At 47.8% G+C, this 25158-nt stretch overlaps 1 protein-coding gene across 3 annotated transcripts in view; it reads left to right on the top strand.

Moving 5' to 3' along the window:
• Positions 1-3929: 3929 nt before the first annotated feature.
• The window catches only part of NOCT (nocturnin), a 64145-nt gene continuing 42916 nt past the window's right edge, over positions 3930-25158 (top strand). The window contains exons 1-3 of one of the 3 annotated variants that reach the window (XM_038755225.1): positions 3930-4104; positions 9499-9771; positions 18310-18492. In XM_038755225.1, coding sequence (XP_038611153.1) covers positions 18315-18492 — 178 coding nt within the window. In that variant the 5' untranslated portion in view covers positions 3930-4104; positions 9499-9771; positions 18310-18314. Of the gene's footprint in view, positions 4105-7178; positions 7266-9498; positions 9772-18309; positions 18493-25158 lie in introns of those variants that run through there. The other 2 variants (XM_038755224.1, XM_038755226.1) reach the window with 2 other exon arrangements.

Here is a 25158-nt window from a genome sequence, read left to right on the forward strand (position 1 = left end):
CTGAGGCCTGATCCCAGCTTCGGCTGTGTGACCATGGACGAGTCACTGAACCTCTCTGGGCAATGAGGCCGAGTCTCCTCCTCTGGACAATGACGAGAATAATAATAATTATGGTAGTACTTGTTAAGTACTAGCTAAGTGTCAGGCACTGTACTAAGCATTGAGATAGATACAGGGTAATTGGGTTGGACACAGACCCCCACATCCCGTATAGGGTTTACAGCCCTAATCCCTATTTTCCGGTTAATGAGGTGCAGAAGTGAAGTGATTTCCCCAAGGTCACACAGCAGACAAGTGGAGGAGGAAGGATTAGAACCCAGATCCTCCTGACTCCCAGGCCTATGCTGTATCCCCTAATCAATCAATCAATCAATCGTATTTATTGAGCGCTTACTGTGTGCAGAGCACTGTACTAAGCACTTGGGAAGTCCAAGTTGGCAGCATATAGAGACGGTCCCTACCCAACAGTGGGCTCACAGTCTAAAAGGGGGAGACAGAGAACAAAACCAAACATACTAACAGAATAAAATAAATAGAATAGATATGTACAAGTAAAATAAATAGAGTAATAAATATGTACAAAAATATATACATATATACAGGTGCTGTGGGGAAGGGAAGGAGGTAGGATGGGGGGATGGAGAGGGGGGCGAGGGGGAGAGGAAGGAAGGGGCTCAGTCTGGGAAGGCCTCCTGGAGGAGGTGAGCTGGGCCACGCTGCTCCTTGCAGAGAAGATCCCTGCTCTGCCACCCTCTCAGACAGAGCCCTGCGCCCGCCAGGAACCAGGGTCCAGCTGGTGATCTCGTCAGCGCCCCAGGACTGGGCACGGGGCCGGGCCCAGGGTAAGCATGGCATCACCCCACCACCGATGACAGGGAAGGAGATGCCGTTCATCCACCGATGCCAGTTGGGGCAGGGAAGTGGTCGTTCCTCAGTGGCGGGAGCCCCCCACCCTGCTCCTGGGGGTACCTGCAGTGGGCCCGGTTGGCTCTGAGCCTGCCGTCGCCGGGTCTGCTTGATAAGCTGGCAGCAGAGCTCGCTCTGGAGCTCCGGGTGGGTGAGGCAATTGATCGATTGCTCTGCACACAGTAAGTGCTCAATAAATACGATTGATTGATTGATTGCTCTGCACACACTAAGTGCTCAATAAATACAACTGGATGATTGATTAATACACTGCTTCTGAGCCACTGGGTAAAACGGCATTGTACTTTCCAAGTGCTTAGAACATTGCTGTGCGCGCTGTAAGTGCTCAATAAATACGATTGAACGAATGCAACTGCAGCGAGACACCAGCATTACATTCATTCATTCAATCGTATTTATTGAGTGCTTACTGTGTGCACAGCACTGGGCTAAGCGCTTGGGAAGTACAAGTTGGCAACGTATAGAGACAGTCCCTACCCAACAGCAGGCTCACAGTCTAGAAGGGGGAGACGGGCAACAAAAGAAAACATATTAACAAAATAAAATAAATAGAATAAACAAAACAAAACAGGTAAACAGGTGTCAATATGGCATGTGAGAGAGCTCACCTCCTCCAGGAGGCCTTCCCAGACTGAGCCCCCTTTTTTCCTCTCCTCCTCCCCATCCCCCCGCCCTACCCCCTTCCCCTCCCCGCAGCACTTGTATATATTCGCACAGCTTTATTACTCTATTTATTTTACTTGTACATATTTACTATTTCATGGGTTCGAATCCCAGCTCCGCCACATGTCTGCTGTGTGACCTTGGGCAAGTCACTTAACTTCTCTGAGCCTCAGTTACCTCATCTGTAAAATGGGGATTAAGACTGTGAGCCCCATGTGGGACAACTTGATCACCTTGTATCCACCCCCAGTGCTGAGAACAGTGCTCTGCACATAGTAAGCGCTTAACAAATGCCATTATTATTATTATTATTATTATTATTCTATTTATTGTGCTAATGATGTGCCTACGGCTATAATTCTATTTATTCTGACGACTTTGACCCCTGTCTATTGTTTTGTTGTCTGTCTCCCCCTTCTAGCCTGGGAGCCCCATGTTGGTTAGATGTTGCCGACTTGTATTCATTCAACTGCATTTATTGAGCGCTTACTGTGTGCAGAGCACTGTGCTAAGCGCTTGGGAAGTCCAAGTTGGCAACATAGAGAGATGGTCCCTACCCAACAGCGGGCTCATTACTCTATTTATTTATTTATTCATTTTACTTGTACATATCTATTCTATTTATTTTATTTTGTTAGTGTGTTTGGTTTTGTTCTCTGTCTCCCCCTTTTAGACTGTGAGCCCACTGTTGGGTAGGGACTGTCTCTATATGTTGCCAGCTTGGACTTCCCAAGCGCTTACTGCAGTGCTCTGCACGCAGTAAGCGCTCAATAAATACGATTGATTGATTGATTGATTGACTTGTATTCATTCAATCGCATTTATTGAGCGCTTACTGCGTGCAGAGCACTGTACTAAGCGCTTGGGAAGTCCAAGTTGGCAATATAGAGAGACTGTCCCTACCCAACAGCGGGCTCACAGTCTGGAAGGGCGCTTAGTACAGTGCTCTGCACGCGGTAAGTGCTCAATAAATACGATTGATTGATTGATTGACTTGTATTCATTCAATCGTATTTATTGAGCACTTACCACGTGCAGAGCACCGTACTAAGCGCTTGGGAAGTGCAAGTTGGCAACAGAGAGAGACGGTCCCTACCCAACAGCGGGCTCACCGTCTAGAAGGGCGTTTAGTACAGTGCTCTGCACACAGTGAGTGCTCAATAAATACTATTGAATGAATGAATGAATGAATGAATGAATGAATGAATGCCCAGCAGAGCGGGTGGAGGGTGGAGGGGCTGGACTTGAGCGGGGTAAAAGGGGCGGGGCCACGGAGGGTAGGGACAGGTCACGTGGTGAGCGATGGGCGGGGCCAGGAGCGATTTGTTCACGTGGTTCTAGGGGCGGAGAGATCACGTGAATCAAGTGGGCGGGGCGTGTGTGGTCACGTGGTGCTCGGGGCGGAGTCGAGGCGGGGGCCAGGGGAGGTGTGGTCACGTGGGCAGGACCCCCAGGAGCGGCATGGTCACGCGGCGCTAGGGGGCGTGGTCAGGGACGGGGGTCACGTGGCGCGTGAGAGGCGGGTCCCGGAGCGATGTGGTCACGTGGTGCGTGAGGGGCGGGGGACAGGGCGGTGTGATCACGTGGCACGCGAGGGGCGGACCCACAGAGCGGTGTGATCGCGTGGTGCGCGAGGGGCGGGGCGCGGAGCGGTGTGGTCACGTGGCGCCTGAGGGCGGGGCACTGGGAGGTATGGTCACGTGCTGCGTGAGGGGCGCCCCCGGGGCGGTGTGGTCACGTGCTGCGTGAGGGGCGGGGCTCGGCGTGGTGTGGCTACGTGCTTGAGGGGCGGGCTCGGAGCAGTGTGGTCACGTGGTACTTGAGGGGCGGGGCCCGGAGCTGTGTGGTCACGTGGTGTTTGAGGGGTGCCCCAGGGGCGGTGTGGTCACGGGGTACGTGGGGGCGGGGCACGGAGCGATGCGGTCACGTGGCGCGTGAGGGCGGGGCCCGGGACTGTTTTGTCACGTGGGGCATGAGGGGCGGGGCCCCCGGAGCGGTGTGGTCACGTGGGGAGTGAGGGGCGGGGCTCGGATCGGTGTGGCCACGTGGTGCGGGAGGGGCGGGGGCCCAGAGCGGTGTGGTCACGTGGTGTGAGAGGGGCGGGGGCCCGGGGCGGTGCGGTCACGTGGTGCGCGAGGGCGGGGCCCGGAGCGGTGTGGTCACGTGGTGTGCGAGGGGGCCCCGGAGTGGTGTGGTCACGTGGTGTGCGAGGGGCGGGGCCCCGGAGCGGTGTGGTCACGTGGTGCGTGAGGGGGGCACGGGGCGGTGTGGTCACGTGGCGCACGAGGGGCGGGGCACAGGGCGGCGCGGTCACGTGGCCGCCGGGCGCAGGCCGGGGCCGTTTATGCGCGCGTCTGCCGGCGCGGGATTAGAACCCAGCTCCGGCGGGCGCCTGGGCCCGGGCTTGAGCCCCTGCCCATCTCCGGAGTCGGTGGATCGAAGATGGAGTTCGTTCTCCTGATGGCCTGTCCTCTTCTTCCACAGACCAGAGAAGAAGGCCCCTCGGCTGGGTTGGTAAGGGCCACGGACACCCTTTCATGATAACAACAATAATAATAATAATAATGGCATTTGTTAAGCGCTTACTACGTGCAGAGCACTGTTCTAAGCGCTGGGGAGGATACAAGGTGATCAGGTGGTCCCACGGTGGGGGGAGGGGGGCTCACAGTCTTCATCCCCGTTTTACAGATGAGGGAACTGAGGCCCAGAGAAGTGAAGAGCCTTGCCCAAAGTCACACAGTTGACGATTAATAATGGTGGCATTTGTTAAGCGCCTACTATGTGCACAGCACTGTTCTAAGCGCTGGGCACTGCTGATCATTAGGGCTGTGAGAGCTCTTGGCGTAATAATAATAATGGCATTTGTTAAGCGCTTACTATGTGCCAAGCACTGTTCTGAGCGCTGGGGAGGATACAAGGTGATCAGGTTGTCCCACGGGGGGCTCACAGTCTTCATCCCCGTTTTACAGATGAGGGAACTGAGGCCCAGAGAAGTGAAGAGCCTTGCCCAAAGTCACACAGCTGACAGTTAATCATGGTGGCATTTGTTAAGCGCTTACTATGTGCAAAGCGCTGGGCACTGCTCATCATTAGGGCTGTGAGAGCTCTTGGCGTAATAATAATAATAATAGCATTTGTTAAGCGCCTACTATGTGCAAAGCGCTGGGCACTGCTCATCATTCATTAGGGCTGTGAGAGCTCTTGGCGTAACAATAATAATAATAATAGCATTTGTTAAGCGCTTACTATGTGCAAAGCGCTGGGCACTGCTCATCATTAGGGCTGTGAGAGCTCTTGGCGTAATAATAATAATAATAGCATTTGTTAAGCGCTTACTATGTGCCAAGCACTGTGCTAAGCGCAGGGCACTGCTCATCATTAGGGCTGTGAGAGCTCTTGGCGTAGTAATAATAATAGCATTTGTTAAGCGCTTACTATGTGCCAAGCACTGTGCTAAGCGCTGGGCCCTGCTCATCATTAGGGCTGTGAGAGCTCTTGGCGTAATAATAATAATGGCGTTTGTTAAGCACTTACTATGTGCCAAGCACTGTGCTAAGCGCTGGGCACTGCTCATCATTAGGGCTGTGAGAGCTCTTGGCGTAATAATAATAATAATAGCATTTGTTAAGCGCTTACTATGTGCCAAGCACTGTGCTAAGCGCAGGGCACTGCTCATCATTAGGGCTGTGAGAGCTCTTGGCGTAGTAATAATAATAGCATTTGTTAAGCGCTTACTATGTGCCAAGCACTGTGCTAAGCGCTGGGCCCTGCTCATCATTAGGGCTGTGAGAGCTCTTGGCGTAATAATAATAATGGCGTTTGTTAAGCGCTTACTATGTGCCAAGCACTGTGCTAAGCGCTGGGCACTGCTCATCATTAGGGCTGTGAGAGCTCTTGGCGTAATAATAATAATAATAGCATTTGTTAAGCGCTTACTATGTGCAAAGCGCTGGGCACTGCTCATCATTAGGGCTGTGAGAGCTCTTGGCGTAATAATAATAATAATAATGGCGTTTGTTAAGCGCTTACTATGTGCCAAGCACTGTGCTAAGCGCTGGGCACTGCTCATCACTAGGGCTGTGAGAGCTCTTGGCGTAATAATAATAATAATAGCATTTGTTAAGCGCTTACTATTTGCCAAGCACTGTTCTAAACACTGGGGGAGTTACAAGGTGATCAGGTTGTCTCAGTCATTAATTTGTTCATTCAATCGTATTTGTTCATTCATTCAATTGTATTTATTCATTCAATCATATTTATTGAGCGCTTACTGTGTGCAGAGCACTGTATTAAGTGCTTGGGAAGTCCAAGTTGGCAACATCTAGAGATGGTCCCTACCCAACAGTGGGTTCACAGTCTATAAGAGCGCTTACTGTGTGCAGAGCACTGTACTAAGCGCTTGGGAAGTCCAAGTTGGCGACATCTAGAGACGTTCCCTACCCAACAACGGGCTCACAGTCTCACATGGGGCTCACAGTCTTCACCCCCGTTTTACAGGTGAGATCACTGAGGCCCAGAGAAGTGAAGTGACTTGCCCAGAGTCACCCAGCTGACAAGTGGCGGAGCCGGGATTAGAACCCATGACCTCCGACTCCCAAGCCCGGGCTGTTTCCACTGAGCTACGTAGTGGCTAGAGACCGGGCAGTTAGAAGGTCCTGGTTCTAATTCCACCACTTGTCTGGTCTGTGATTCTGGGCAAGTCACTTCATTTCTCTGGGCCTCGGTTATCTCATCTGGAAAATGGGGATGAAGACCTTGAGCCCCAAAGGGGACAGGGAATGGGTCCAACCTGATGACCTTGTATATACCCCAGCGCTCAGGACAGTGCTTGGCACATAGTAAGCGCTTAACAAATACCATTATTATTATTATTAACTCTGGGTTTGCAAGAGGAAGTAAAGTCTGCATCTTTAACAGGAAGATGACATCATCATCAGTCGTATTTATTGAGCACTTACTGTGTGCAGAGCACTGTACTAAGCGCTTGGGAAGTACAAATTGGCAACATCTAGAGACTGTCCCTACCCAACAGTGGGCTCACAGTCTAAAGGGACATCATCATCAACCGTATTGAGCGCTTACTGTGTGCAGAGCACTGTACTAAGCGCTTGGGAAGTCCAAATTGGCAACATATAGAGACGGTCCCTACCCAACAGCGGGCTCACAGTCTAAAAGGAGGAGACAGAGAACAAAACCAAACTTACTAATCACAATTGTAGTAATGATGATAGCATTTGTTAAGCGCTTACTATGTGCCAAACACTCTTCTAAGCGCTGCTCTAGATACAAGGGGATCAGGTTGTCCCACATGGGGCTCACATTCTTAATCCCCATTTTACAGACGAGGGAAGCGAGACCCTGAAGGGTGAAATGACTTGGCCGAGGCCACACAGCAGACAAGTGGCGGAGCCGGGATTAGAACCCACGTCCTCCGACTCCCAAAAAGCCGCACTGCTTCTCACAATGTCACAATGCTTGTGTCATTGTCATGACGTCACAATGTGATGTTCTTTGATGTTCTGACCCTGAGAGGGAGGCTGTTGATGCCCAGACAGGGAGAAATGCTCCGTAGGCTTCCAGGGAAGAACTAAAGATTGTCCTGTAAACACAAAACCTAACAATTACAGCATATAAAGGATCTACGGTGTTCCCTCCTGGGAGTAATAATAGCTATGGTATTTATTATTATTAACAATAATTTATTACTCTATTGTAAATATTTATTACTCTATTTTACTTGTACCTATCTATTCTATTTTATTTTGTTAGTATGTTTGGTTGTGTTCTCTGTCTCCCCCTTTTAGACTGTGAGCCCACTGTTGGGTAGGGACCGTCTCTATATGTTGCCAGCTTGTACTTCCCAAGCGCTTAGTACAGTGCTCTGCACACAGTAAGCGCTCAATAAATACGATTGATTGATTAATAATAATAATAGCATTTGTTAAGCGCTTACTATGTGCAAAGCACCGTTCTAAGCGCTTGGGGGGTTACAAGGTGATCAGGTTGTCCCACGTGGGGCTCACAGTCTTAATCCCCATTTTACAGATGAGGTAACCGAGGCACAGAGAAGTTGAGTGTGAAGCAGCGTGGCTCGGTGGAAAGAGCCCGGGCTTTGGAGTCAGAGGTCATGGGTTCAAATGCCGGCGCTGCCGATTGTCAGCTGTGTGACTTTGGGCAAGTCACTTCCCGTCTCCATCCCCCCCATCTTACCTCCTTCCCTTCCCCACAGCACCTGTATATATGTATATATGTTTGTACATATTTATTACTCTATTTATTTATTTATTTATTTTACTTGTTACCTATCTATTCTATTTATTTTATTTTGTTAGTATGTTTGGTTTTGTTCTCTGTCTCCCCCTTCTAGACTGTGAGCCCACTGTTGGTTAGGAACCGTCTCTATATGTTGCCAACTTGTACTTCCCAAGCGCTTAGTACAGTGCTCTGCACACAGTAAGCGCTCAATAAATGTGATTGATTGATTAACTTCTCTGTTCCTCAGCTCCCTCATCTGTACAATGGGGATGAAGGCTGTGAGCCCCACGTGGGACAACCTGATTGCCTTGTAACCTCCCCAGCGCTTAGAACAGTGCTTTGCATATAGTAAGCGCTTAATAAATGCCATAAAAAAGTGACTTGCCCAAGGTCACACAGCAGACATGTGGCAGAGTCGGTCAAGTGCTTACTATGTGCCAAGCACTGTTCTAAGCACTGGGGTAGATCCAGGGTAATCAGGTTGTCCTATGTGGGGCTCACAATCTCGATATCTCGATATTTTACTTGTACATATCTATTCTATTTTATTTTGTTAATATGTTTGGTTTTGTTCTCTGTCTCCCCCTTCTAGACTGAGCCCGCTGTTGGGTAGGGACCGTCTCTATCTGTTGCCAACTTGGACTTCCCAAGCGCTTAGTCCAGTGCTCTGCACACAGTAAGCGCTCAATAACTACGATTGATTGATTGATATCCACTTTACAGATGAGGTAACTGAGGCACAGAGAAGTTAAGCGGCTTGCCCAAGGTCACATGGCAGACAAGTGGCGGAGCCGGGATTAGAACCCGTGTCCTCCGACTCCCGAGCCACTAAGCCACGCTGCTTCTCCGACAACTGGTGGAGAGCACTGTTGTTCTTCAAGAAGACCTGCATTTGCAATTATAGTATGGCTGGAGATTCATTCATTCATTCATTCATTCAATCGTATTTATTGAGCGCTTACTGTGTGCAGAGCACTGTACTAATCAATCAATCAATCATATTTATTGAGCGCTTACTATGTGCAGAGCACTGGACTAAGCGCTTGGGAAGTACAAATTGGCAACATATAGAGACAGCCCCTACCCAACAGTGGGCTCACAGTCTAAAAGGGGGAGACAGAGGACAAAACCAAACATACTAACAAAATAAAATAAATAGAATAGATGTGTACAAGTAAAATATCGAGATATCGAGATTGTGAGCCCCACATAGGACAATCTGATTACCCTGGAACTACGCCAGCGCTTAGAACAGTGCTTGGCACATAGTAAGCACTTAACCGACCCTGCCCCATGTCTGCTGTGTGACCTTGGGCAAGTCACTTTTTTTTTAATGGCATTTATTAAGCGCTCACTATGTGCCAAGCACTGTTCTAAGCGCTGGGGAGGTTACAAGGCAATCAGGTTGTCCCACAGGGGGCTCACAGTCTTCATCCCCATTGTACAGATGAGGGAACTGAGGCACAGAGAAGTTAATCGATCAATCATATTTATTGAGCGCTTACTGCATGCAGAGCACTGGACTAAGCGCTTGGGAAGGACAAGTGGGCAACATATAGAGACGGATAGATATGTACAAATAAAATAACTGAATAGATGACTTCCATACGAGAATTTCTTCTTGAAGCCTGCATTTTGGTGTTGCGATTGTAGGTCCTAGGTGGAGCCTGGGAAAAAATCCTGTGGCTCCAGGATGCCGAGTGAGAACTGGGTGAAGAAGGAAAGCTCTTCCTCATCGTTGCTGCCAACCTGGATTGAGCGTCCGCCCTAAGCCCAGAAAATCGTCGACTCAATCGGCCGAACCCCAGGAAGCCGAGACTTAAAATCAGGACAGGCCCTCAGAACGACAAGGATCTCACGTGAACCACGCCGAAGATCGGATTAAGCAGAGCGGTAAGGTCATCCATCACTACTAAAATCCATAAGGTAAATGCCGTAAATGCCGGGACATCTCTCCCGCTCCGGGTTTCAGAGAGCCACGACCGCCCGAGCTCTCTCGGAGTTGGGACGTCGCTGTTGGGTTGGTGGAGGGAGGCTGATCAATAAATCGGTCGCGTTTATTGAGCGCTTACGGTGTGCCGAGCACTCCGCTAAGTGCTTGGGAGAGAACAATATAATAATAATAATAATGATGATCTAATAATCTTTTAGACTGTGAGCCCAGTATTGGGTAGGGACTGTCTCTACATGTTGCCAATTTGTACTTCCCAAGCGCTTAGTACAGTGCTTTGCACATAGTAAGCGCTCAGTAAATACGATTGATGATGATGATGGCATTTATTAAGCGCTCACTATGTGTAAAGCACTGTTCTAAGCTGTTCTCTCCCTCTCCTCCCCCTCGTCCCCCTCTCCATCCCCCCCCATCTTACCTCCTTCCCTTCCCCACAGCACCTGTGTGTATAATAATGTTGGCATTTTTTAAGCGCTTACTATGTGCAAAGCACTGTTCTAAGCGCTGGGGGGGATACAAAGTGATCAGGTTGTCCCATGTGGGGTTCACAGTCTTAATCCCCATTTTACAGATGAGGTAACTGGGGCTCAGAGAAGTTAAGTAACTTGCCCAAGGTCACACAGCAGACATGTGGCGGAGTCGGGATTCGAACCCATGACCTCTGACTCCAAAGCCTGTGTTCTTTCCACTGAGCCACGCTGCTTCTCATGTTTGTACATATTTATTACTCTATTTACTTATTTATTTTACTTGTACTTATTATCTATTCTATTTTGTTAGTATGTTTGGTTTTGTTCTCTGTCTCCCCCTTCTAGACTGTGACCCCACTGTTGGGTAGGGACTGTCTCTATATGTTGCCATCTTGTGCTTCCCAAGCGCATAGTACAGTGCTCTGCACACAGTAAGCGCTCAATAAATACGATTGATTGATTCTAAGCTCTGGGGAGGTTACAAGGTGATCAGGTTGCCCCGTGGGGGGGGCTCACAGTCTTTATCCCTGTTTTACAGATGAGGCAACTGAGGCACAGAGCAGTTAGGTGATTTGCCCAAAGTCACACAGCTGACAGTTGGCGGAGCCGGGATTTGAACCCCTGACCTCTCGCTCCCAAGCCCGGGCTCTTTCCACTGAGCCACGCTACTTCCCCGAGAGTTGGAAGATCAAGTTCATATCATATATGATCAAGTTCATAAATGAACTTGATCCGCACGGACCCTGAAGGCTTTGGTAACAGGCACCTGGTTGGCTGCTTTTTCACGGAACGAGACGAGGCGAAGGAGTAGCAGTGTTCAAGCCAGGTCGGAAACAATCAATCAATTGTATTTATTAAGCGCTTACTGTGTGCAGAGCACTGTACTAAGCGCTTGGGAGAGTACACTATAACAGAGTTGGCAGACATATTCCCCGCCCACAACGAACTTACAGTCTAAGAGGGACGTAATACTCCCCCAGACGGAAGGAAACCCTCAGAGTGAGGCACATTTTCCAATAAAATGGAAATTTCACCTGCTTAATAACCATTACAGTTATTGTACTTAAGTGCTTACTATATAATAATAATGATAATGGTATTTGTTAAGCGCTTACTATGTGTCCCTTTTAGACTGTGGGCTAAAAGGGACACATAGGGTAGGGACTGTCTCTGTATGTTGCCACCTTGTACTTCCCAAGCGCTTAGTACAGTGCTCTGCACACAGTAAGCGCTCAATAAATACGATTGATGATGATGATGTCAAGCCCTGTTCTAAGCGTTGGGGTAGATACAAGTTAATCAGATTGGACCCTGGCCCTGCCCCACGTGGGGCTTAGTCTAAATAGGAGGGAATAGGATTGACTCCCCATTTTACAGGTGAGGTAACTGAGGCCCCGAGAAGTGACGTGACTTGCCCTAGGTCCCAAAGCAGACTAGTGGCAGAGCCAGGATTAGAACCCAGGTCCTCTGGCTCCCGGGCTGCGTGCTGCCTCCAATAGGCCGTGCTGCTGCTTTTGTTGTGGAACAAGAGGGTTTCGTCCCCAAAATGTTAGGAAAGGGCGGTGTTTTGAGAGTCAGAAACGAGAGGACCGTCTCTATATGTTGCCGACTTGTACTTCCCAAGCGCTTAGTACAGTGCTCTGCACACAGTAAGCGCTCAGTAAATCCGATTGAATGAATGATTTCCACTTGGAGCCCCAACAGCTATGAGTGTCCAGGATTGGGCATTTCCCCCAGCCGAGTCCCCGTGAGCCTTCCGGGAATCAGGAAAGAGACTATAATATGTTCCATCTCCCCCCCCGCCCCGAAACGATGGCATTTGTTAAGCGCTTACTATGTGCAAAGCACTGTACTAAGCGCTGGGGGAGGTTACAAGGTGATCAGGTTGTCCCATGGGGGGGGGGCTCACAGTCTTAATCCCCATTTTACAAATGCGGTAACTGAGGCCCAGAGAAGTGAAATGACTTGCCCAGAGTCACCCAGCTGACAGTCGGTGGAGCCGGGATTTGAACCCATGACCTCCGACTCCAAAGCCCGAGCTCTTTCCACTGCGCCACGCTGCTTCTCTTCTCAGAAACCCATCAATCCTTTGAATACCTAAATTCTGGTAGAAATAGTAGTGGTATTTGTTGAGCGCCTACTGTGTATAATGTGGTGTATTAAGTGGTTGGGAGAGGTCAGTAATAATAATAATAACAATGATGGCATTTATTAAGCACTTACTATGTGCCAAGCGCTGTTCTAAGCGCTGGGGGGGACACAAGGTAATCAGGTTGTCCCTGATTACACAGTCTTAATCCCCATTTTGCAGATGAGGGAACTGAGGCCCAGAGAAGTTAAGTGACTTGCCCAAAGTCACACAGCTGACAATTGGTGGAGCCAGGATTTGAACCCATGACCTCTGACTCCAAAGCCCGGGCTCTTTTCCACTGAGCTACGTTGCTTCAGTAGTAGTAGTAGTAGTAGTAGTAGTAGTAGTAGTAGTAGTAGTAGTAGTAGTAGTAGTAGTAGTAGTAGTAGTAGTAGTAGTAGTAGTAGTAGTAGTAGTAGTAGTAGTAGTAGTAGTAGTAGTAGTAGTAGTAGTAGTAGTAGTAGTAGTAGTAGTAGTAGTAGCAGCAGCAGCAGCAGCAGCAGCAGCAGCAGCAGCAGCAGCAGCAGCAGCAGCAACGTTGCCGTGAGTATATGCTCATTGTGGGCAGGGAATGCGTCTGTTTATTGTTATATTGTACTCTCTCAAGTGCTTAGTACAGTGCTTGGCACACAAGAAGCGCTCAGTAAATATGATTGAATGAGTGAATGAATGAACTGACTAGAAACCCACTGGACGGAGGAAAGTCAGGACAAGTGCTTAGTACAGTGCTTGGCGCGCAGGAAGCGCTCAGTAAATACGATTGAATGAATGAGTGAGTGAATGAACTGGCTAGAAACCCACTGGACGGAGGAAAGTCAGGACAAGTGCTTAGTACAGTGTTTGGCATGCAGGAAGCGCTCAGTAAATACGATTGAATGAATGAGTGAGTGAGTGAATGAACTGGCTAGAAACCCACTGGAAGGAGGAAAGTCAGGACAAGGCCTGCTAGAGGTCCCCCTGGCTGGGGTTCATTCATTTATTCATTCATTCAATGGTATTTATTGAGCGCTTACTGTGTGCAGAGCACTGTACTAAGCGCTTGGGAAGGACAAGTTGGCAACATATAGAGACGGTCCCTACCCAACAGTGGGCTCGCTGGGCACTGTTGAATTACAAGTATAATGCCGCTGGGACAGACCCAAGTGAAGGGGGCCTGATGCCAACGCTGCCCTAAATTGTTTAAAACAAGTAGTTTTTAAAGTCTGAAAGTCAAAGGGACTCTATCTCAGACTTAAATGGGTGTTGAGATTTAGCTTTTAACAGAGCATTTGTTTCATCAGTCACTCAACCAGTAGTGCCACGGGTAATTGGGTTGGGGCGAAGGGGATCAAGATCTTCTAGACTGTGAGCCCACTATTGGGTAGGGACCGTCTCTCTATGTTGCCAACTCGTACTTCCCAAGCGCTTAGTCCAGTGCTCTGCACACAGTAAGCGCTCAATAAATACGATTGGATGAATGAATGAATGAATTTAGCACTTGGGTTTGGTCAAGAGTGGGAGAAGGATGGATTTTAGCATTAGGTTGGGTGAGGGGTTGGGCCATAGGTGTTTGGGTTGGGGCTAGAGCTACAGATTAGGGTTGGGGTTAAATTGGGACTGGAGAGGTGGGGTGAAGATAATAATAATAATAATAATGATGGCATTTATTAAGCGCTTACTATGTGCAAAGCACTGTTCTAAGCGCTGGGGAGGTTACAGGGTGATCAGCTTGTCCCACGTGGGGCTCACAGTCTTAATCCCCATTTTACAGATGAGGTGACTGAGGCCCAGAGAAGTTAAGTGACTTGCCGAAAGTCACACAGCTGACAATTGCCGGAGCCAGGATTTGAACCCATGACCTAGCTCTCTTCCTCCCTTCAAGGCCCTACTGAGAGCTCACCTCCTCCAGGAGGCCTTCCCAAACTGAGCCCCCTCCTTCCTCTCCCCCTCGCCTCCCTCTCCATTCCCCCTGTCTTACCTCCTTCCCTTCCCCACAGCACCTGTATAGATGTATATATGTTTGTACATATTTATTACTCTATTTATTTATTTTACTTGTACATATCTATTCTATTTATTTTATTTTGTTAATATGTTTGATTTTGTTCTCTGTCTCCCCCTTCTAGACTGTGAGCCCGCTGTTGGGTAGGGACTGTCTCTATATGTTGCCTCGTCCCCCTCTCCATCCCCCCCATCTTACCTCCTTCCCTTCCCCACAGCACCTGTATATATGTTTGTACATATTTATTACTCCATTTATTTTACTTGTACATATCTATTCTATTTATTTTATTTTGTTAGTGTGTTTGGTTTCGTTCTCTGTCTCCCCCTTTTAGACTGTGAGCCCACTGTTGAGTAGGGACTGTCTCTATATGTTGCCAACTTGTACTTCCCAAGCGCTTAGTCCAGTGCTCTGCACACAGTAAGCGCTCAATAAATACAATTGATTGATTGATTGACCTCTGACTCCAAAGCCCGTGCTCTTTCCTACTGAGCCACGCTGCTTCCCTTGATGCATTTGTCAAGGTCAAAACAGAAGTTAAGACCAGGGCAGGACAAGGTAACCTTCATCTCAGAGGACTTTATGTTGAGAGGGGTGGCTATTCAGGATCTTCTGAAAACGGTGGCGGGGCAGCTTTTCTCAAAGGTTTTAAGTTAGAAGCTAGAAAATACTATAGTTTAGGGAACATTGTTGATAATGAAGACCATGACAGAGTGAAAACAACATAATGAAAGACATACTTCACTTGCCGTCAGTTTAATAATGATAATAATAATAATTGTGGTATTTGTTAAGCACTTTGTACCAAGCCCTGGGGTGGATACGAGCAAATTGGGTTGGACACAGATGCACAGCCGTTTGTTTCTGTCCTAGCTAAACGGCCGGCCTATCTTCAAGAAATGGGAAAAGCCTTGCTTTCTAATCCCGGCTCTGCCAGTTGTCTACTGTGTGACCTTGGGCAAGTTACTTCACTGCTCTGTGCCTCAGTGACCTTTTCTAATAGTTATGGTACTTGTTAAGTGCTTGCTATGTGTCAAGCGCTGTTCTAAGCGCTGGAATAGATACAAGTTAATCAAGTCAGACCCAATCCCTGTACCACATGGGACTCACAGTCTTAATCCCTGCTTTACAGATGAGATAACTGAGGCCCAGAGAAGTGAAGTGAAATGATTTTCCCAAGCTTACATCAGATGTGTGGCAGAGCCGGAATTAGAACCCAGGTCCTTCTGAATCCCAGGCCCGCGTGCTACCCGCTAAGCCACGCTGCTTTCCATAAAATGGGGATTAAGACTGGGAGCCCCAGGTGGGACGTGGACTGTGTCCAACCTGATTAACTTTCATCTACCCCAGTGCTAAGTACAGTGCCTGGCACATAGTAGGGCTTAACAAATAAAGAAAAAACATTAAAAAACCCGAAACCCGGGCAGCTATTTAGCCTGGTGCTGGAAACCTGAGCCGTGGTTCCTCCAAACAATAGGCTCCTTTGTCTGGCAGCCAGTTTCCTTCACAGTAGTAGTAGGAAGATTATGTATTCAGCCTTGGGAAATCATGCAGGTTCCATGGTGAGGCCAGACATTTTGGTTCCTCATTCTTTCCGAGCCTCCTCTTCCAGGAGTGCATGGTGACATTCTAGAAATGCCATCGTTATTATTATTTAGGGACTAGTTGGAGTGAGTAATGACCCTTTTAGGTACCACCTGTCACCATTGTGTTTAAAGATAAATCATCAATCAGTCGTATTTATTGAACATTTTCTGTGTGCGGAGCACTCTAGTAAGTGCTTGGGAGAGTACAGTATAACAGAGTCGGTAGGCATGTTCCCTGCCCATAACGAACTTAAGGTTTAGAGGGACTGTAAGTTACATGAAAGTCAGATGGACAGGCCTTGATTTAAACAAATGATATTGCTGATTGTTGCGTTTTGACTTTGCAACACATTGATTTCGACCCCTGGCATTAGCCTCTTTTACGGAACTAGCGTTGGGGGGTCTTAAAGGGACCCTGGATGGTGGGGAGGGGAATGCAAAGAAACCATAGGGAAAAGGGGAAGAATTTTGAAAGTCACAAATGGGGGGATTGGAAGGGAAGGAAAATTTACAGAGGCCCGGAGGCAAGTAGAATGGGAAAGGCAGAGTGTCAGGAGAACTCACCAAGGCAGGGTTGACACTATCACTTTGTTGAGGGCTTACTATGTGTCAAGCACTGTTCTAAGTGCTGGGGTAAGATACAGGTTTTTAAATGAGGATTTAATCCCCATTTAACAGGTGAGGTAACTGAGGCACGCCCAAGGTCACACAGCAAGCGGTCGGCAGAGCTGGGACTAGAAACCAGGTCCTCTCTCTTCCAGGCCCGTGCTCTTTCCACTAGACAACGCTGCTTCTCAACAGAGTTAAAGTTCCTCTCACAGAACCTCTCCGGCTCAACAGAAACACATGTATTGGATTTAGCTTCATTATTCATCCATAATTGAGTCGTCGTTCCTGAGTAATTTTGATAAAAATAGGGCCCACGACCTCGGTTCAAAAAGCAAGCTCCCATCGATCACATTATTCCTGGGAGAAAAATCTATTCTTACTTAACATCTCCAGTTGATGTAGTTTTCAGGACCCAAGTGCGTCATAAATCTAGGAACGGCCTCTAGGAGAAGGAGTAGGTGTCATTTTTATTGTTGTGAATGTTTTCTGCAGGGGTAAAGGAATTCACTTCTGGTACATCTCTGCCCTCCGATCCGTAAAGTATGGCATGTTTGTGCACCCTCACCCTCGTAACTGCATAAGCTGCTAAATTGGAGGCATGCAGATTTAGCGCAGTTATCCACGGATGCCTTTCGCCAACGGCAGTTCGTTTTGGGACCCAATCACACCACTTCATTTGACTTCTGCGCGACTGTTGTGAAGCCAGATTTTAAATTCGTGCCCCTTTTAGGTGGCATTTCAGGTGGTCGGTGGCTGATGGATATTTGCCTGGGCTGGGTTGCTGCATCCTTTTTCTCCAGACTTTCGCCAGACCCTCTTGCTGCTAGGGCGGTGTCACCCACTAAGAGGAGAGGATTATGGAGTGGTTGACTGAACAAGCAGCGCATGAGAGCGCATCCCGACTCTGCCACATGTCTGCTGTGTGACCTTGGGCAAGTCACTTAACTTCTCCGAGCATCAGTTCCCTCATCTGTAAAATGGGGATTAAGACTGTGAGCCCCACGTGGGACAACTTGATCACCTTGTATCCCCCAGCGCTTAGAACAGTGCTCTGCACATAGTAAGCGCTTAACAAATGCCATCATTATTATTATTATGAGAGGAGAGGAGCAGAGTGGCCTATTTTAAAGAGCACGAGCCTGGGTGTCAAGGGACCTGGGTTCTAATCCTGCCTTTGCCACTTGTCTGTTGTGGGACCTTGGGCAAGCACTTTGCTTCTCTGGGCTTCAGTTACCTCATCTGTAAAATGTGAGCCCCATGAGGGACAGAGACTATGTCCAACCTGATTAGTTTTATCGTCTCCTGCGCTTAATACAGTGCCTCGCACGTATTGAGCGTTTAACAAATACTATTTAAAAAAAAAAAAGCCTAAATACCTGGTCCCTGGAACATCTTGATCTCACAACAGAGTGAGGTAATTTGGTATAATGGTCTGAGTATTGCATGGGTTCTAATCCCAGCTCCGCCACATGTCTGCTGTGTGACTTTGGGCAAGTCACTTAACTTCTCTGAGCCTCATTTACCTCATCTGTAAAATGGGGATTATGACCGTGAGCCCCACGTGGGACAACCTGATCACCTTGTATCCCCCCCAGTGCTTAGAACAGTGCTTTGCATATAGTAAGCGCTTAACAAATGCCATTATTATTACTATAATTATCAGAATTTCTCCTTCCAGTTTCCAGGCAATGGAGTTTGAGGCCTGTCATTTCAGTGATTCTTCTGTTCTCTTTCAGGCTCTATGCCACTTTCACCGGAGGGGAAGTTCTTACGGCACTCGAGTCATCCAAATGCCAGACTCATGGCAGATATTCCTTTGAAAAGCTCTGCCGTCACCCTCACCAGGAGGAGTGACCCGGGGGGCCCTGGACTCACCCAACCTGCTGCTGGAATTGAATTTGGTAGTAGAGGAAGCCCAGGTAGGAATGGCCTCATGGCCACTCATTTGCTTCGTCCGGGGAAATTCTTGCTCACTTGGCTCAGGTGGAGTTTGGGTTAAGGTGAATTTGGGTTAAGCAGCGTGGCTTAGTGGAGAGACTACGGGCCTGAGAGTCAGAAGGACTTGGGTTCTAATCCTGGCCCCGCCACTTGCCTGCCGTGTCACCTTGGGCTATTCTCTGGGCTTCAGTTACCTCATCTGTAAAATGGGGATTAAGAGTGTGAGATATGAACTGTGTCCAATCTGATTGATGCGTGTCTATCCTAGCACTTAGAACAGTGTTTGGCACATAGTAACTGCTTCACAAGTACAATAATAATAATTGTAATAATAATTACAATAATTACTGTAATAATTGTAATAATAATATTATAAATTATTATAAATAATATTACTATATAATAATAATAATAATTTTTAGACTGTGAGCCCACTGTTGGGTAGGGACTGACTCTATATGTTGCCAACTTGTACTTCCCAAGCGCTTCGTACAGTGCTCTGCACACAGTAAGCGCTCAATAAATACGATTGATTGATTGATAATAATAATAAATAATATAAGGGAGTTGTCTTTCCTGCAGTTTAACTTCACCCACTTAAAGGTAGATCTTTGCCGGTTAGGGTTGGGTGGCCAGGTCGGCTGTATATTCAGGAAGGCTTCTATTTTAATGCCCGTGCGCTGCATACCTTTCTCTTATTTTAATCTATTATCTCGTATCTATCTCATTGCTTAGTACAGTGCCTGGCACGTAGTAAGCACTTAACAAATACCATAATAATAATAATAATAAATAATATAAGGGAGTTGTCTTTCGTGCAGTTTAACATCACCAACTTAAAGGTAGATCTTTGCCGGTTAGGGTTGGGTGGCCAGGTTGGCTGTATATTCAGGAAGGCTTCTATTTTAATGCCCGTCCCTGATGCGCTGCGTACCTTTCTCGTATTTTAATCCATTCTCTCATGTCTATCTCATTGCTTAGTACAGTGCCTGGCACGTAGTAAGCACTTAACAAATACCATAATAATTTTACACCAAAGACTTTTACCTTTAAAGGGATCTGCATGGAGAAGCGCCGTGGCCTAGTGGAAAGAGCAAGAGCTTGGGACAGGGGACCTGGGTTCTAATCCTAGCTCTGCTGCATGACCTTAAGCAAGTCACTTTAATCTATGCCTCAGTTTCCTCGTCTGTAAAATGGGGAGTCAGTACCTGTTTTTTTTTAGACCGTAGGTCCCGTGTAAAATGGGGATTATGTCTGACCTGATTATCTTGTATCTACCCCAGTGCTTAATATAGTGCTTGACCCTAGTAAGCGCTTAACAAATATCCCTGTTACTCTCATCATTCGCACTATTTGTTAGAAAAGGGATTGCAAAGTGGTTCAAAACGGTGTTTGTTGAGCACCTATTGGGCAGAGAGCGCTGTGCCAAGCACTTGGGAGAGTACAATAGAGGGAACAGGCACAGTCCTCGTCTTTGGTGAGTTTATAGTCTAAAGGGAGAGACAGCCAATAAATAATTTACAAGGAGTGACAGAGGAAAAAAAGAACGGAAAGATGGGGAGGTGAAATAAATACGTTCTTAAATAGTAGAGGGTTTAAGTGGCGGTTCCAGAGTGCTACGGGAGGCTGTGAGGGCTCAAATGCAGGCTTAACTGTCCATCCGTACACCGCTTGGGCTCCTAACTTCTGTTCCTGAGAGCTCGGACGGAGGTTTCTCCTCCGCACGGCTCCGCCCGGGGGAATTCCTGTTTCCATTTCCCAAGCTCCCCGGTTGCCGTTTTTAACCACTTCGCCATCCCGGAAACCAGCTCCGGAAACATTTGGGCTCCTCCAGGAGGGCTGACGGACGGCAGAGACCCTCCGATCTCCTCAGAGGAATAAAGCCGAGGGGCCTCTGGCAGGCTGACCAGACCGCAGACTGCAGCCCCCCGCTGAAGGGCCGGGAGGTCGGGGAGCCTTGCTACCAGGACAGACAGCTTTGGGTGGGTGGCAGGATTCATTCTTTCAGTTATATTTATTGAATGCTTACTTGTGCAGAGCACCGGCTGTCCTAGAAACACCACCAAAGAAGCAGCGTGGTCTAATGGGTCAGAAAGACTTGGTTCCAGTTCCGGCTCCACCACTTGTCTGCTGTGTGACCTTCAGCAAGTCACTTTACTTCTCTGTGCCTCAGTTACTTCATCTGCAAAATGGGGATGAAGACTGTGAGCTCCACGTGGGTCAGGGACTGTGTCCCCCAGCCAGAGCCCAGGCCGGGGGGTCCGATTTGCTCTCTCCTTCATTCCTTGCAAGCCTCAGGAAAATCCATTTGGCAATAGAATCAATCAATCAATCATATTTATTGAGCGCTTACTGTGTGCAGAGCACTGTACTAAGCGCTTGGGAGGTCCAAGTTGGCAACATATAGAGACAGTCCCTACCCAACAGTGGGCTCACAGTCTAGAAGGGTCTAGAATAGAACCCATAGGTAGGTCATCATCATCATTTGACTAATTAGTAGGAATAGGGCAGAATCTGCCAAACCGCTCACCTGAAAAGAGATGGTCTGTCGGCTTTAAAGCGCTCAGTCACCTTGCTCCCTCCTACCTCACCTCACTACTCTTTTATTACAACCCAGTCCACTTCCTCTGGAGGTTCCTGAGGGCCTGAAGGTATCCCAAGGGGAAGAGGGACACAAAAGAGTATATTCAGGAAGGCTTCTATTTTAATGCCCGTCCATGATGCGCTGCATACCTTTCTCTTATTTTAATCCATTATCTCGTATCTACTCATTGCTGAGTATCTCTCCTCCCATTCTCAGTGCCACCCCCCTCTGCTTTCACCTCCCCTTCGGTCCTCCTCCCCCTTAATCAATCAATCAATGGGATTTATTGAGTTTTTACTATGTGCAGAGCACTGTATTAAGCCCTTCGGAGAGTCCGAAATAACAGAATTAGGGGACACGTTCCCCGCCCATAACGAACTTACAGTCTAGAGGGGGGAGACGGACGTTGATATAAATTGGTGATTTATCATATATAATTTAAAGATATGTACATAAGTGCTGTGGGGTTGAGGGTGGTGCGAATATCATTGGAGAAGCAGCATGGCTCAGTGGAAAGAGCACGGGTTTTGGAGTCAGAGGTCACGGGTTCAAATCCCGGCTCTGCCAATTGTCAGCTGTGTGACTTCGGGCGAGTCACTTCACTTCTCTGTGCTTCAGTTACCTCATCTGTAAAATGGGGATTAAGACTGTGAACCCCCCGTGGGACAACCTGATCACCTTGTAACCTCCCCAGCGCTTAGAACAGTGCTTTGCACATAGTAAGCGCTCAATAAATGCCATTATTATTATTATTATTACATATCCAAAGATCACAGATCGAGCCGGGGAAAAGCAGACTAAATCAGGGAAGGCCTCTTGGAGGCCTTACCTGCAGACTTCCCCTGCGATCCTGAAATTCGAGCAAGCAGAGGGACGACTGAAAATACATCTTCTCTGGCTAGAATCCAGGCTACAGGGGAAGGAGCAGGCGTTTCAGGGGCCTGTGTCTGGCCCTGGGCAGGGGGTGTTGAGGTGAGTCCTCGCCCTGGGACTCTTACCTGCCAGTTGTCCAAAAACAGGCCAGGCTTCCCAAGAGTTTAATCCTGGATTTCCCAGGGTGTCGCCTCTTAGTCCATTGTGAGCTATCGGGGTAGGTTAGAAAAGACACTAAGATGCTTAGAAAAGATGCTAAGCTTTGTTAGGAAAGACACTAAGATGCCTAGAAAAGATGCTAAGCTTTTCATCAATCAATCAATCAATGGTATTTATCGAGCGCTTACTATGTGCACAGCACCAAACTAAGCACTTGGGAGAGTACAACAGAATTAGCAGACGTGTTCCCTGCCCATAACAAGCTTTTTATTTGAAAAAGGTCCGATTAACCACAGCCCTTTAGCGTCTCACCCTAACACTCCCCAACTGGACATCACTCAGGCTGAAGGTGCACATATGTCAGTTAACAGTAATTGATTTTCAGGCTAGTCTGACTATGGGCAGTTACTTTGGGATTATGGTTACACTGGCAGCTGAATATGCTGGGCCACAATTGCTAGATTTTGCCTAGCCCGATCGGAGCCCTTTGCGTCACTGTTCATTTCAAGCGTTTCCGGCCCTGGATTACTTGACACTTTAATGGTTCAATCTGGGGAAATATTTTTTTTCCTGTAATGCTGCTGAGAAATAACTGGGGCAATCGTTGGCTTTACAAATGTGTGAGTAAACATGTGATTCTATACTCATAACCCTGAGGACTGTTCTGGGCCAGCTAATCCGTTTGGAAGTGGAAATTAGCTTCTCTTCTCTTTGTGTGACTCTGTGCTCATAACCCTGAGGACTGTTCTGGGCCAGCTAATCCGTTTGGAAATGGAAATTAGCTTCTCTTCCTCTGGATATTCTCCCCACCCCAAACCCTACAGCTCTTGGGTTCATATCTTTCAATTATATATTATAATATATGTGGCAAAGCAAGTCAATCTTAATCATGCCTTTCAATTATATGTTATAAATTACTAATTTATTCATATTAATGTCTGTCTCCCCCTCTAGACTGTAAACTCGTTATCGGCAGGGAACTTGCCTGCTAATTCTGTTGTACCTTACTCTCCTACGTGCTCTGCACCTAGTAAGTGTTCAAAAAGTTGATTCTCTGCACAGCAGATTGTACTTCCCAAGTGCTTAGTATAGTGCTCTGCACACAGTAAGCGCTCAATAAATACGATTGATTGATTGACAGGCCTAAAGAGGCAGTGGGGAGTCTGTCCCAACCTTGTCAGAGCCCAGCCTACAGGTTAGAGTCTGTCAGTCAGTCTGTCAATTGTATTTACTGAGTGCTTACTGTGTGCAGAGCACTGTACTAAGAGCTTGGGAGAGCCCAGTACAACAGAGTTGGTAGACATGTTCCCTGCCCACAAGGAGTTTGCAGTCTGGAGAGGAGTTTAATAATTGTAAATATTCATTCATTCATTCAATCGTGCTTGAGTCCTTACTTTGTGCAGAGCACTGTACTAAGTGCCTGGGAGAGTACGATACAACAATAAACAGTCACATTTTCTGCCCACAACGAGCTTACAGTCTATAGTCAGAGAAGCAGCGTGGCTCAGTGGAAAGAGCGCGGGCTTTGGAGTCAGAGGTCATGGGTTCAAATCCCAGCTCCACCAACTGTCAGCTATGTAACTTTGGGCAAGTCACTTCACTTCTCTGGGCCTCAGTTCCCTCATCTGTAAAATGGGGATTAAAACTGTGAGCCCCCCGTGGGACAACCGGATCACCTTGTAAGCTCCCCAGCTCTTAGAACAGTGCTTTGCACAGAGTAAGCGCTTAATAAATACTATCATTATTATTAGAGTGGGGGAGATAGACATCAATACAAATAAATAAAATGATAGATATGTACATAAGTGCTATGGGATTGGGAGGGTGGAAGAGTCAATCGGGGTGATGCAGAAGGGAGTGGGAGATGAGGGAAAGTGGGGCTTTGTCTGGGAAAGCCTCTTGGAGGAAATGTACCTTCGATAAGGCTTTGAAGGGTGGGGAGGCTAATTGTCGGATTTGAGGACGGAGGGCGTTCCGGGCCAGAGGCAGGATGTGGGGTCCGTGGTGAGGCAGGCGACACTGAGGCACAGTGAGGAGGTTAACATTAGGGGAGCAAATCGTGGGGGCTGGCTTGTAGAAGGAGAGAAACGAGGCGAGGTAGGAGGGGGCAAGGTGGTGGAATGCTTTAAGGCCAGTTGTGAGGAGTTTCTGTTGGATGCGGAGGTGGATGGGCAACCACTGGCGTTTTTGAGGGGCGGGGTGACATGTCCTAAACGTTTTTATTGGAAAATGATGTGGGCAGCAGAGTGAAATATGGACTGGAATAGGGAGAGACAGGAGGCTGGGAGGTCAGCAAAGAGGCCGATGCGGTCATCCAGGCCGGACGAGAGATTGTATTACCGTGGTAGCAGTCTGGATGGAGAGGAAAGGGCCGACTTTAGCGATGTCAGGAAGGTGGGACCGACAGGATTTACTGATGAATTATATATAATTATAATGATGGTGGTACGTGCTAAGCGCTTACTGTGCATTAAGCACTGTTCTAAGTGCTGGAGTAGATACAATCTAATCAGGTTGGACTGTGTCACCTGGGGCTTAATCCCCATTTTACAGATGAGGTAACCGAGGCAAAGGGAAGTGACTTGCCTAACGTCACACAGCAGACAAGTGGTGGAGCCAGGATTAGAGCCCAGGTCCTTCTGACTCGCAGCCCTGTGCTCTATTCACCGAGCCACGGCGACTTGTCATGTTTACAGACTGTCAAGATGGGGAAGTCCTTTTCTCTCCCCCAGAAGGCATTCGGAAGGGGAGGGTTGGCTCATATCTCTCCATTTTAAGATTCAGGGATTGCACCACCCTGGCCTACATCCCTCCCCCGGTAAGTCACTTCTGTTTTTCGAGAGGCTCATTTCACACTTCCAGGCCTTTAGGTGCCCGTAACTGCAGTGCTTGAGAAGAGCAGGGCCTAAGAGCTCATAAGCCAACTTGTTTGGCTTATGTACAAGTTGTTTCCAAGTTATGTACAAGTTTGGCTTATGTACAAGTTAAGTACAAGTTGTTGCCAACTTGTACTTCCCAAGCACTTAGTACA

Source organism: Tachyglossus aculeatus, chromosome 12, assembly GCF_015852505.1.
Source record: "Tachyglossus aculeatus isolate mTacAcu1 chromosome 12, mTacAcu1.pri, whole genome shotgun sequence".
Taxonomy (NCBI): Eukaryota; Metazoa; Chordata; class Mammalia; order Monotremata; family Tachyglossidae; genus Tachyglossus; species Tachyglossus aculeatus.